At 47.1% G+C, this 14,651-nt stretch overlaps 1 protein-coding gene across 1 annotated transcript; it reads right to left on the bottom strand.

Annotated features, from left to right (window-relative positions):
• Positions 1-5,981: 5,981 nt before the first annotated feature.
• Positions 5,982-14,467, bottom strand: CALCOCO2 (calcium binding and coiled-coil domain 2). Its single transcript, XM_084275476.1, has 12 exons — positions 14,345-14,467; positions 13,347-13,535; positions 12,931-13,033; positions 12,468-12,601; positions 12,002-12,127; positions 11,430-11,557; positions 11,243-11,333; positions 10,345-10,461; positions 9,202-9,297; positions 8,404-8,545; positions 7,962-7,996; positions 5,982-7,460 (listed from the first exon to the last, which is right to left on the bottom strand). The coding sequence occupies exons 1-12, from the start codon at positions 14,363-14,365 to the stop codon at positions 7,284-7,286; spliced, it is 1,359 nt and encodes a 452-aa protein (XP_084131602.1). The 5' UTR covers positions 14,366-14,467; the 3' UTR covers positions 5,982-7,283.
• Positions 14,468-14,651: the final 184 nt, after the last annotated feature.

The raw sequence follows: 14,651 nt of genomic DNA, 5'->3' as shown, positions 1-14,651 counted from the left end.
AAGGCTTGCAAGAGAGTTTGTGTGTTCTCATTTTGCCTGATTTGTTAAAAAGTGATAATAATAGCAAAGCAATAATAATACCTCCAGGCACGCTTTCTAGGTACTGCTCTAAAAGGGAAGAATACAGGACATTTGAATTACCATTAGAAGGAACTTTCTGAAGGTATAAAAAAACCACTGAGCTGCCTAAAAAAAATACTGATGTTCTGTTCCATATGAAGAAGAGCCCCTCTTCTAAATCTTTCCTACGTTTTGGATCAGATCTATCCCAACAATAGCCCTCTTTAAGGAAGGATTGTCAAGTCTAATGACTCCATTAAGGCAAGCGTGGGTTCATATATACTGCTACAACCGAGTAATAACTCTTAGGAATTAAAAATCCATATGGCTCTCTCAGCTGTACTACAGAACAAGTGCAGCAGCTGCTCTCAGAAACACTGTAGCTGTTATTAAAAAAGGAATTAACTGTGCTGTATGGCTTATGAAACTGTGACTTATTAAATAGAAACAAATCTAAGGTAAAAATGTTCAGGATCTCCAGGCTGACCATCTTGTTTTGTCTTTTTCATTGTCAGTGCTTGTTTCTGGTTGCGTTTAGATGCCGTAATCATGACCAGGGCCCCGCAGGAATACACATTATAAGAGCACATGCAATATTCTAGTCTCCTCCTGTTCCTGGGGAAGGGAAGCAGGCAGGGGACGAGACGTACAGATGTAAGTGCCTCAGGGCTCGAGTTATCAACTCACTCTCAAAGCAGCTGCTCCCACTGGCAAATCTCTTATGGATCAGTAGAGGAGAAGTACAGCCTGATGAACCCCACCAGGTTTTTCAGGCTGGGAAAACCATTGGGAAGGGTTAAAAACTCCCTGGAGTCTGAAGGGCATCAATCCCTTTTGGCAGCCATCCTTTTTTATTCCTTCCCCCCCACCCCCTCCATCCCAGCTCACTCCTTGTGCCGTTCAGCCTTTCACAAAACGAACGTTGCCCCGGTGAGGGGAAGGGGGGATTATGCCACCGATTTTCTGAGTTACTTTGGCCAGATTCCTTCATGTCTGCATAACCATCTCCTTGCCTGAACAGGGGGGTAGCATTTAATTATGTAGACCATAAGACTCGTAAGGCTTACTTCTTCAGTGCTTGTCACGTGAGGTTGTAATGTGGAAGGAGCTATATTTAAAGTAATTAATTTAGGATCTGTGTGGCTGATGGCTTCGCTGTATTTCAGACTCTCAGTGCCAGACTAGTAATTATATAAGACTATAAGCCCTGGGCACTCTCAAGCTAGTAGAAGCTTTGTCACCAGTGTCATTTTTTATTTATATTACATGGTAAGCCAGACTGCAAGCCTACATTTAAACCTAAACTGACCTTGCATACAAATTTTAATGAGCTCTGGCGCCTTGGAGGGCAGAGAGTCCACACGAGCTGTTAAACAGGCCCCTCTGCGGTCCCGGCTGCTTTGTCAGCGGGACGGGCACAAGCATGGCCGTGCCAACCCTAATATATCCCATAATATCATATAGCCAGTGGAGAACGGAGGAGTGGGCTCAAGTTCTTTCCTAGAAACCTTTAGTGTTGTATACCGCAGGGTGCTATGATCTGAGCAGGCAGATATTTGGGGGATGACAAAGTGTGGGTCAGTTTGTAGTAACCCAGTTTCTGGCCAGACCCAGGGAACTACACAAACTTTTCTATTCAAGGTGCAGTGTTAAATTTTCCCTGAGGATAGTTTGGACTGGCTGGGAAGGCTAAGGAAAATTGATCTTGCAAAGGGGAGTTCTCTGACTTAACAGCAAAAGACAGTCTCCGCAGCACCGCTGCACTGGCTCTTACCACTTAAATTGTGATCAGAACCTAACAAAACCCTCCACTTGCTGAGATTTACTGCTTCACAGACCAACGGAGCGAGATGCAAACTGCACTACATCCGTCTTTATTCCACAAGCATCCCTGGTTCTGTTATTCCCCTCTCTGGTCCCCCTGGATGAATAACCCTTTCCCCCTGCCACGCTGAATAGACCAGGTGACTCCGAAACTGGCCACCCAGCAGATGCTTCCGCAGTACCAACTGTTCTGAATCCCCCCACCCCATCTCCAGTGTTCCCCTCCCACCCCCCTTTTTCTCTCTCCCCCATCTTGTGTCCCACCAATCTAGGCTGCCTGGCACATGCTGCAAGCTGCAGTCCCACTGGAGTGATATTGTGATGGAAATGAGGGAGGGGATGCAGGCAGAACTGCACAGATTTACAGCACTCTAAGGGTTTCCATTAAAATCCTTGACAACTTGTTATTTATGAGTAGACCAACAGCTCTTCTAATATCCAGGGCCTAGACCCCATTCACTTCAATAATGCTGGTTTGGAATAAATGAGCCAGAGGATGGAAACCAGTTCTGTTAGTATAATGGAGGAGGCTAATAGCTGTTTAGAGAAAACAACTGATGTAATTCTGGGACCCAATCCTTCCACCGACAGAACAATAAAGGTTTGATTCTTCCCTGCGTTTCCCGTAGTGATTTAATCCAGTACAGAGGGAGTGATAGATGGCAGCGTTTGGGGTTCGGCCGTTACAGACCCGCTAAGCACTCTCTGTTAGTACTGCTGCACTGGAGAGAGAGGGGGACTCCCTGACTGCTGCACAAGCAGGAATAGGTGGGTCTGGATCCCAACAGCAGAACAAAGATAAACAAGCTTCACCCCTGCTTTGCATAAGTGGAATATCTTCATTCTTCCATCTTACAGGGAGCATCTCCTTCCCCAGGTTTTTCTGAGCTAGCCCACTAAAGCAGCCTGGCAGGCTGGCTGAGTGGCATTTTAGGTCATTTTTTTCCCCTGCTATTCCCTTCTCTGCTCCCTTCCCCTTCCCATCACTGACAGGCCAAGCACAGAAGCACCTCCACTCACTGAGTGCAGGAGCAATCCCTGAAATAAGGACTTTGGTGCTCAAACCACTTCAAACCCCAGAATGGCATTACGCTGCTGCAAAGAATTATCGATCTTTTCTGCTGTGTCTTAAAATCAAACTGACAAGTTGAATACTGAGCAGAACCACTCAAGTGCTGGCTTGTACACAGCTTTCCCCTTCCTCCTTTGTTCACCTGCATCTTGTCTATTTGCTTTCCTTTTGTCAGGAACGTTTTTATTTCCTTTCTGCTCCCTCTGCTCTCCACAGGAGCCTCATTAAGGTGAAGCAAAGAGAAGCAGCAGCGCTCCCAGACTGTGTTCTGCAGGGTGGGAGGCAGGGAGAGGTGATGCTGCCAGATGGACCATGCCCCCACGTCCCCTCATCTGCACCCCTGTCCAAATTGTTCTGCAGGAGGAGGAAAGAAGACATGGGTAAATGAAGAGGAACCAGGAGGAGGAAAGAAGCAGTTCAAGTCAGGAAGGGCACTGTGGTGGTATGATGGGGAATCGCTTCCTGAGAGAAGCTTGAGCCACCAGGCAGTTGTTTCAGCACCCTTTTGGATACCCTTTCAGGGTTGAAATAGTTTGGGAACCTGGAACCTGTTTTCCTTGTGACCAGTCCCTTTTTTTTTCTGTGTCAAAAATAACTTTTCCCAGGCAAAATGATGTTTTTTCCTATGAAACGAGCTGACATCAGTCGGTCTGTGATGCCCTCTGTGAGCGCTGTAAGCAGCATGTCTCTGCAGCCAAGAGAAGCTTGTGTTCTACACAAGCAGAAACATCCCTGTTAGTTAGAAAAGGATCTGCCAGAGACAGGGACAGTCCGATTCAAAACACAGTCTGTGTAAATGGGAGAAAAAGCCCGAGGGAAGAACCAACGTTTTGGAAGAGAGAGGCAAAGGGTCTGACAGAAACGAGGGAGAAGGAGGACTGAGCGGAGGGAGAAGAGCTCTGTGAAGCTGGCTGAGCTGGTTTGCCTGGATGAGGGGAACAGAAAATGCTACGCTGCCTTGGAGCAGTGATCGCTCACAGAAAGCAAAGTACCAGTTCCTAAACTGGACCAAACTGCTAAGCCCTGTAAAGGTTTAAAGAGAGATGTTTTCACAGAGATTTGGCCCACAAAGTATGACTTCCTCCTTTTAGATATGTTTCTAATGAAAGTCAATTCAGATCATAAAATCACAGAATCATAGGGGTGGGAAGGGACCTCCAGAGCCCATGGGGTCCAACCCCCTGCCAAAGCAGACTCCACACCCCCTGGGCAGCCTGTCCCAGGGCTCCCTCACCCTCACTGGGTAAAAGTTATTCCCCATGTTTGTGCAGAACTCCCTGTGCTCCAACTTGCAGCCATCGCCCCTTGTCCTGTCCCCACAGACACTGAAAAGGGGCTGCCCATTTCCCCCTGCATCCCATACTTCAGATATTGATAAACATTAATAAGGTCCCCCCTTAGTCTTCTCTCCAGGCTGAACAGCCCCAGCTCACTCAGCCTTTCCTCAGAGGGGAGATGCTCCAGGCCCTTCATCATCTCCATCGCCTCCTCTGGACTCTCTCCAGGAGATCCCTGTCTGTTTTATCCCAGGGAGCCCAGAACTGACCAGATGCTACATGAGTTTGGGTATAAATTGTGCCAAGCCCCTACCATCCCTTTTGAAGATGTATTTCAAGGTCCGTACCCAACACATAGCGCTGTAGGGTTGGATCTCAGCCAAAGGATAACTAGACCTAATTATCAGCCATTTCAGCTACTTCTGTATTAAACCATAAAACTGAAGGAGGATTGAAACCTCTTCTGATTCCAAAGGCTAAACGCAGCAGTAACATAAATAACGCAGTAAATCACAAGCAAAATGAAAACTTGGTCAGAAAATATATGATGTAATTTGTGCTCAGGGGTAAATTTGTCCCTGGCTGCCCAGGACAGGGAAGGTATGACCTGCAACGAGCCCAAGCATATGGCTCTGAGTCTGAATCCGTGTCATTATTCCAGAAAACAAATGATGCACCTTAAAATACTTCAAAAAGGCAGCATCCTCATGAGATTTATTGCAGTCTGACCCCCTCTGCCGGCCACCAGCTCGCTGCCTGTGTGTCCCAGGGCCGGCACCTCAACACTGGCGCCGAGATTTGTGGAGACGATGGGAGTGAGGCAGTGGAAAATGATAGGTACCAGCGTAAGAGGGATGGAGAGACAATCTGGGGGCACCAACACATGGCACCGGTAGCTCAAGGACATGGATACCATCGTGACAGGGTTTGGGTTTAGGACATGGGCTGCTAGAGGCAGTACAGGCAGCAATGTACAAAGGAAGGAGAGCAGAGAACTGGCACCGGGGCAAACTACCAGGGTTTTAAGTCAAAATTGCTTTTGTGTCTGCATTTACAGCTTGACAGAAGCAGATCAAAGCAGTAGAAGAAGAAAAACGTCATCTGGACTGAGGACGTAGGGGAAGAGGTTGGGGGGGAAAAGCATTTTCTTGAAAAACAATGGGACTTTTCCTGAGGAAACAAGTGTTCAACTCAAATGATGGAGCCTGTGACTGTCTAAATTAGGCTAAAGCTATGCCAGGAATGCTGAGATACAGTAACCACGAATGTCAAAACATCTGCAGTCCTGAGGATTTTTAAATAATACTTTAGCAGCCCAAGTGAGGGGGATGTTCAGCTTTTTCTACTGGTCTAGGGAAGGAAAAAGGTGTCGATACACTGGACGTTTCTAGCACAGAAGAAATTCAGCCAGCTCTGGGTTTGTAGATCAGCACTACTGGGAACAGATAGAAACCAACAGATCCCATCCCCTTCATTTTACTGTCCCAATTCATTCTGGTTATCCTGAATCATCCTTTGGCCTTCACAACCTATTCTGCTGTGCTGTGAAGACCAACCAGTTACAGACATGCTTTCCTTTAAACAGTCCCACTGCCCACAGGGACACCCCGTTCAAAGTTAAGATGTGCTTAAGTACTTTGTTAGAAGCTTCAGAAAGTAATTGAAAGCCTGCAAATAGCTCCCTTAAGACCCCACCAACTCCTCCCATTCCTTTCTTTAAGGATGAAAAGACACAGACACCATTTCCAAAGATTTTCTCCATATAGCTTTTACTTTTCTTTGCTCTTATTTCCTTTAACATGGTGAGTTTTTTTTAAAAAATAAAGCTTAGCAGTATAGTACATCTCCAGACAGAAACACTCTAAACCTAGATTGATAAAAAAAATCAAAACAGTAAAACACTTTGAAGTCTTTATTACTCTAAATAGTCTTAAAACTCTATGTAAACGTCTTAGAATTTTCTATTGCTTCAAATATTCAGCCACAGTCTGACACAGGTAGTTAATAAAGCTTTACCCATTTGTTTTTGCATGGAAAAGAAGCTGTTAAAATAAAACCAGTAACCAGATAATCCGTGCACAAAGCATCCTAATAACCCAAGGCACTTAGCTGTGAGAATCACACCTTTTGGTTTGAGAACAGCCTGTTCCCATTAAATCAAGAAGGTTTAGAAGCATAAAAGGAACCCAAATTTGCAATTTCCTTTAAACGAGGATGTCCAGTGTCTGACTGAGAGACCATTTACCCTCTGTGCTGCCAGGACAACCCAGCTACTGCTCATCTATGGGCTCCACCCCACACCCACCTTCCATTTCATCTCATCATGAGATGGATGGATGGAGAACACCGTGCATGTGCCTCACCTTGGTATAAACCGTGCTGCCTGTGTTGCTGGAAGGACAGCCCGAGACCTTCAGATCTGCAAAGCTATTTGGTCTCTTCATAAATATCTCCTTTTCACTTGCTCTACAACTGATGGTGAAAGAAGAGATCTGTTTTTACTTAGACTTTTTTACTTATTACTAATGAATTCTGCATTCCAGAAGCTGAGCAGGACTGAAGGTGTGATCCTAGCAGATTATAAAGTGTTTCTGATCTTTGGTTAGCAATCACAGTGCTGGATTAAAGAACAAACCCAATGTAATAGAGATGTAGCAGCCAAGTACAGACAACTGCTGTGCCACATCCCACCTCTTGGATCCCAACCTGAATGAACAGGGACATGGCCAACCCTGTTCTAAAGGTCTGGCACCACTTTGACTAATTAACCACAACAGGATCATTAACTCGTTTATCAAACACACACACTTGATCCAAAACAGACGACTTCAGTTTGGTGACAGCAATTCAGTTTCAGGCTGTGGATGTCTGACTTGATTTACCTGTTGGTCACACGCTGCATGGAACAGAAAGCTCACAATGACAGTACCAGTGCCGCAGTCGGTCTGGTCTGGGTGCTGTTAGCAGGAGTTAAGCCTACACGGTGGTTTTGGTCTATTCTATACTGTGGCCTCTGCCACCTATTCTACAGAGCAGATACAAATTCAGAGTTACTCCAGGCCATGACAAAACATATGGTCCTCAAACACCTGCTTGTTGGACTTCTCAAAGGTCTCGTTGCAGAGCGGGCAGTCCAGAAGGTGGCTCTGCACATGGGCCTCATACTGACTTGTTTCAATATCTTCAGGAAACACATCGTCGCACATGGGGCATTTCCTTAGAGAAGCCTGAAGTTCAAAGCAAATGCAAAGAAACCCAGTTTAAAAAGTAGATCCAAAGAGAGGAGAAACAGAAAGGTTTAGTAGTCAGATATCATCGCTTTTGGACAAGGCTTTGTGACCCCTGACACTCTTAAGTTTTCACATGGCTCCAAGCTTCTTTAAATACCACTTACAAGACAGGAGCTTCAGAGAGGTGCTCTGACTTTCCATCCTACAGAGCACGTCCATGTCTCCAATATGAAAGAAGGTATTTAGCAGCTGCATGCTGCCCATTCTGACCTTAAATGCTGCCAAGAGCTGGTCCTGAGAGATTAAGGTCAACAGAGTTTCCTTTCTCCTCCTTAAGACACACAGCTCTCATTAACACTACAGCATACATGGCTGCATTTTGCTGTTCACTATCTTACCAGGACTAAAACACTATGTAGAGAACTGGTTACAGAGCTGAACTTGGAGCTTTTTATTTCAAACCCTTAATTCACATCCAGTTGTACCCCCTTTACTTACACTAGCAGGTCCTGCCTCCAGGTTTGCTCCTGCAACTAGAAGAAGAAGGAGTCAATTTAGCCACAACAGAATGATTAACAACGCAATGTGCTGATAACTAGTAATTCTTGAAACATGAGGATGTGGCTCTGGATCTAAACCTCTATATTTAGGACTATGGAAACTGGACATAAGCCACAGAACTAGCTGTCTCACAGCTGAATAAACTAGCTAATAGTTGTCTCTCTTGGCAGAAAAGGAACAGACAGCTGATCACTTAAGTCAACTCTTAACACCCGGCAGCACTTTGCAGCTGCCAAGTGATCCGCACACATGCAAAGCTGCACAGAGGTGCTGCTAAGAGCGTCTTTTCTCCAGCATTCAGTTTGAGAAGGAGGGTAATTTGCTGGGGCTCTAACTGCCATGTATTTGCGGTTTCAGAGAGAATGCCAAGTAATCTCACCACAGTATGGATTTCCAAACAGAAGGCTTCCTGCTCCAGAAGCTGGAATTGGAGCATGAGCTTGTGAAACAGCAGAGAAGGAAGAAATCTCTCTAGTCTGCAAGAGCTGCCTCAGGAGATCGTCGTTCTCTTCCCTTAGTTTCTGTAAAGGCACAGAAGGGCAGAATGAATTTCCATCTCAGATCAGTTCACTTTGCACTAAGATAGATCCTCTTATAGCAGAGTGAAAATTCCTCTGGATTTCTTTTAGGTTGCTCAGTGTCAGTCCTGCTTGGCCAAACAGGAAAGTGAGGTCTGGAAGTGTAGGGATCTATTCTGTGGCCGGCCCAGAAAGGCAGATGAGATGATCAGAAGAGAGTAAAGCACTTTAGGAGACAGAAGACTACCCTGAAGTCATGCAGAGTGTGGAGCTACACTGAGCTACATTGCTTAGCCTGGCCAAAAAGGCTACGTCCATTTAAACGAGTCAAGGCCGTTCATTTCGGTGGGGTCAGAATTAAGCTAAGATCGGGAGGTTTTGGAAACCCCCACACTGCTGTGGGTAAAACCACTCCATTCTGTGGAGGAGGAAAATAGTGCGAGTTCTTGGATCCTTACTCCATACAGTACAGACGTGGCAGCAAGGACACACTGTGGCTGTGGGCACAGTCATCTCTACGTGCCCACAGACAGCAGCACCCCACGTCCCGACACAATTAGTGATCCTGTGGTGGGAGGGTTAATGGAAGCGAACACTAGAGTAGGGATTGGGGTTGTACAACAGGGGAGAAAGGTGAGAGAGCTGTGCCAAGTTCTCACCCGATTTTCCTCATCAGCTTCGTTCTTTTTTGCCTGAAGACTCTGAAACAAGTGCTTCTGCTCCTCAAGTTCTTTCATTAAGTTGAGGTTTTCTTGCTGTGAAGGAAGAGTGTGATTTGTAAGTCATAGAAAACCAGCAAACAAACCAACATCAGCCCCGAGCAGTGGAGCTGTCACACACTGGCTGCCTCATGCTGCTTTTACTGCCAACAAATAACCTTTCCCTTTCAATGGGAGCCTCACCATCGCATGGTTTGTCACCTTGAGTATCTACATGTCACCACTCACGCTCTGTATTTTCATGACAACGTGTGAGATGACACATGACCTCTGGAGGGGACATAGGACGGGTCAAACAAAGAGGGAGGCTGAAGAAAAGGAACATGTACAGCTGAAAAATCCACCCTGGCAGGTGAGAGTTATCCAAGAACGCCAGGTTCCCTGGCTCTGGGAGACCTCTGTGGGATGGTGGACAGCCAGTACATCCTTAGGGAATCAGCTTTTAGCTGACTCTTAGTTAAATTGGTAAATTAGGCAAGCTAGAGAACATAGGGCTTCTGTCTCAAAGTATCACTCTGAGTATCCCGAGCATTTGGCAGGGCAGCAGAGGTAATCATACCATCTATTTTAGGCATCTAAATGTTAATGCCAATGTCAGAGTTCAGAGAGCTTCAGAAGCTCCCTGAGCAGCACGTACAGAGTGAGGAGCACCTTTCCAAGGGCACTCAGGGCAACACACTAAAGATGAGGTGATGGCCTCAGCCACTGCCAACAATGGTTTCCTCATCAGGAGGAAATGCCACACACCAGTATCGATCCTGAATTCCCACTGATTTCATTTCATCCTCTGAGCTGACTCTGAGGAGATGGAGACTGAGTTTTCCCACTACAGAGAATCAGAATTACAACAGGTAGTTATCCAGGCAGCCCTTGCAAAACTACAACCTATGTGTACACTGTAAGAATACACATATGCTCTATGCATCAGGGACACCTGGACCACGATGGATGTTTCTCCTTCTGTCATGAAGTCCCCAAGAACCTCATAAGACTGAGCAATATTTATACCTACTCACTGCCAAGGGTGCCTCAGCCTCTCTGCCCTGGCTCCCCAAGCACTGTGATACTCAGGGAAGGTTTTACCTGTTGAGTCATGTGTAACTGGCGATTCTCCTCCTTTAAACTTTCAAGCTGCTCTGTCTTGTCGTGGTCCATGTGAGAGAGGTTCTCCACTTCTTTCTCATAATTCAGCACTTGAGACTGGGGAGAAAGAAGGGTGGGTAGAACTTGAAAATCAAACAGCTCTGCAAGAGGAGATCAGGCCCTTTTTCCTGCAGAAAGCAAACCTCCAGAACCAAGGCCACGTAGAGGGTTCTTTCTGCAAACATTTATCCATGAAAACATCTCCAGAATCTGAGACCAGGAGATATCCACAGGGATATATTGGAGCTGATGTATTCATCAGAGCACACTATTCACTCCTATGTTCTCTGAGGAGCTTTCTAAGTTTGAACATGTTGCTTCTAGTCTGGAAAGTCCAAGAACAAAAAGGAAAACAAGAGTCTCTGCAGCCAGCTGGTTAACCCATCCTTCTGGGTGTCCCATGTCCCAGACCTAACAACCACACTGTTTCCAGTCTACCTCCTCCCTTCACACACCTCCCAACCACAAGGCTTGTGTCACCCTCACACTGCACATAATTTGAGCATGTTCTTCACAACAGGAGTGGTTTCTGCCTGAATCCTTGGCTAGCTGGAGGTGAACAGGAGCCTGGTTTTGGTCAGTGTAATGAGCATGCAAAGGGGACATTTTTAGGGAATAAAACCCTTACAGTTTCTCTTAGCACATCCCTCTCTACCCTTCCTTCCAGAATGAGGTTTCCCAGAGGCTGACATTTTCCTAAAGAACCCAGATAATCAAAATAAAAGAAACTCATAGGCTACACCTTCACTCAGGATTGCTCAGGGCTCTGTCAGAGGGAAACTGATTCCATCAGAGCCAGGTCATAAAGGCAAAAGGAGATCAGCTACATGTTTCCTACCTGCAGCTGGTCCATCTGGTCCAGGACTGTTTTCAGTTTGGTTTCCAGGCATTCCTTGTCAGATGTCACACTCTGAATTTGCTCTTTGAGCCTAATCAGAACAAATGAAAACACACCATACTTTTACAGCTGGGAATTCAATCCATAAAGGCAATGTGCTTACATGAACTCCTGTAAATACACTTACTGCAGCAGTTCTGGCTCCCTGCAGTCATCCAGGTCCTTCAGACGTTTATTTTCCATTTTCAGGGATTGCAGCTCCAGCTCCAGTTTCTCTGTGTTGCTCCTTAGAGAATCAAACCTATTCTGCAGCTCCTGCAAATCACAGTGAGGTCAACAGGAGGTAAACAAGACCCAAGCAATAGTCCTGCTCAGCACTGCAACCACAAAACCCCACAATTCCAGGAGGAGGGGAATCTCTCCTTTGCATGCCAACTACTCTTTCACACCTTGTTTGCTTTATAGTAAGCCCTGAGCAAAACTGAAGGAGGAAAAGACGGTGTGATTTCCAGCCAGCCTATAAAGCATTTCTGAACACCTCCCACACGTTTCCAACGCTCGTGTCTGCTGCTGTCTCTTGTTCATCATCACTGCTCTTAGCACAGCAGGGGGGCTGTATGATTTGGTAAAGGATTAAACAGATAATATGGGGAGAAACCACTTTAATTTCCATCTGGAAGCAGTGGAAGGAACAAGAGCTGACTCAGTCCTTCATCTTTCAGACTGAAACCCTTCTGACTTAATGAGCTTTTTGTTTACCTGTGCCTTGCTGAGCTGTTCCTGCAGATCCATGGTTTGTTTCTGGAGACTTGCACAACTTGCTTTCAGCTCCTCATTTTCTTTATGCAAGTTTTTGTTTTGTAGTTCAATCTCTTCCACTTCTCCCTGGGAAGCAACAAGAGAGGCACTCAAAAGGTGCTTGCTAAATAGGGAGGCTGATGCCATGAAAGTGGCATTTCCATTTAAAAACATTCAAAATACCCAGAAACACAATGAAAAGTCACTTCCCAGGACAAAGAGCCAGTGATCTAAAGTGGTAAGTGGCAGGTACAGAAAAAAAGGCTGCCAAACTCTGTGTGATGCATCAGTAGCAAAGCCAAGAATAGAATCCAGACCTGCTGAGTTCCAGCCTGGCACCTGACTTACTGGATCACTCCACATTAGCAATGAGCACACACCAGTAAGAGCAAAGGCAGGGAAAAGCAGGGGAAGAGGGAACATGTACCTGTGTGGTAACCACCAGGATATCATCCTCAGTCTCTGCTCTGAACTGGAAAGGCACGCTGGCTCCCCGGACCACACCATCCTGGTCGACGTAGCAGAACTGGTAGTATTCATCATCCTTTGGTAGGTAGTAAGCTTCAGACAAACACAACCACAGGTTGTAAGTATTTCATGCTCTTAAGTGTACAGCAGAGACAGCAAGAACGTCAGGAAACCGAGACATCTAGTTCAGTATCGTTCCTGCACCGTTGGGAACTCCTTGTGCCAGGGATAAGAAAAGAAGCTGGGAGAACTTAGCAGAGTCAAAATGTGATTTATGACAGTGTTGGATGTGTCTCCCAAAGTGTGCTCCTACAGACAGCCTGCAATGCCCAACGTGGTGCTTGTTAGCAGCAGCAAGGGGGGGGGCTGCATGCACGTGGGTGCAGGTCACGCTCCCTGAGGGACCCCAGCTCCCGACTCACCTTTGAACTGGATCTGTTGCTGCACAGTGGCAGCACCACAGACATCACCAGGCAGAGGAGCCCACATGAAGGTGTAATACTCCCGGGTCGTTTTCCATCCCACCTGCAACGGTACAGTTGTTACATAGCACCACCCAGGTTATGTTTATCTGATGTATCCCCACACAGTCAGATGCTGGGAGGATTTCTGCAGGGATATCCTGACTTCTAAGAGCTGTGGTCTACCCATGGACAGATAACCAGAGGGTTTGATCAGCCTCAAAGCCATTCAGGTCACAACAGCCCCAGCACTTTGTCCCCAGGCATAATGAAGATGCTCCATTACACAAGGTTATCCCTGAAAAAAACCCCACTTCCCCAGCCCTGCTGTATCCAAGCCCAAGCTATCTGTCTGTGGTGTTACAGCATCCACTCACCCGGAAGATGCCCACCCAGTCCTTCCCACGGGGAGTGATGTTCTGTGTGAGGGTGTAGTAACAGGTCACATCTCCTCCAGGAACATAAAACTTCTCCACATCGTTAAAGACGACCTGGGAGAAGTGGCAGTTGTCTAAGAGGACAGCAGAGGTGGGAGGGTCATCTGAGGTCTCATCCATCGTGGAGGTCTACAAGAGGGAGGAATGAAAGGGATTATCTCAGCTTTGTGCCTGTGAAGGGTATGAAGGCTCCTGAATGAGAGCTGTGAGGTCCAACACCTGCTACACACACCCCCCAAGGTTTCTCAGCAAGGCTCACAAGCTCCCTGGTGTCCCTGCTGCTCCCAGCACCCACGGCAGCTTGCAAATCCTCTTCAGCAGACACGTGTGTGAGACTCTGCCCCAACTGCTGCTTCCCAGCCACAGTGCCTGGTGCTCTGAGGCTGCCAGCGTGGCACAGCAGCTGCTTTCCTCCCTGGGACCCCACAAACCCTCTGACTCCTGTGGATCTGCAAGGCAGGAGAGGCAGTGGTGCCTGGCTGCAGGAGGAGAGCGTGCCTGCTGGTGGGATCCCACGCTTGAAGAGCTGCTGGAGTGCCAGCCATGCCCACACACAGCCTCCCAGCACGCGTTTACTGTGATCAGACACTGCAGGCACATCCCCACCACAGGGAGTTAATGTGGGGGCACATGAGCTCTTCTGGAATCTGGAGGCCAGCACACTGCTTGAGAAGAGCAGAGGTTTCACTGCGTCAGTGAGTCGCTCTGGTGCAAGACAACCCCCAGCAGCTTGTGATCTGTCACACTGGGAGCTGCAGGACTCACGCAGTCCCAGCCCTAACACACTCCAGCCTCCGCTGGTGAGACACAAGACACGCTCATGCTGGTGAGAAGCAAACTCAACAGCCTCCTGCCCTTCTGCATTCAAATCCAACACGATGACCTGCCCTCCAAACACCTCATCCTTCAGCTTCCAGGTGCCAAGAGAAGAGAAGTACCTTGCTAAGCTCAGCTCCCATGGACGGAGAAGCTCCTTGTCAGGCAGTCTGTCCCAGTTTGTCTCCCAAGCCCGTGTCCTGGGGCTAATATAGCCTTGCTACTCGTGACTGCTAGGCTGAAACTGCAAGATGCCTCTCAGTATGGAGATGAGCACGTTGCATGATGCCAGGGTCAAGAAATAGCAGTAAGGCTTTCGCATGAGTTACCTACACAGAAAGCTCTGCAGGGTGTTATGGTGTTACAAATCACACAACATAAATCTGCAGCGGGTGCACGGATCAAAACAGTCCCCACACTGCCAGGAGC

Source organism: Gallinula chloropus (assembly GCF_964237585.1).
Source record: "Gallinula chloropus genome assembly, chromosome: 26".
Lineage (NCBI taxonomy): Eukaryota > Metazoa > Chordata > Aves > Gruiformes > Rallidae > Gallinula > Gallinula chloropus.
The sequence above is the reverse complement of the archived record's forward strand: the minus strand, read 5'-3'. Positions and strand labels throughout refer to the sequence as shown.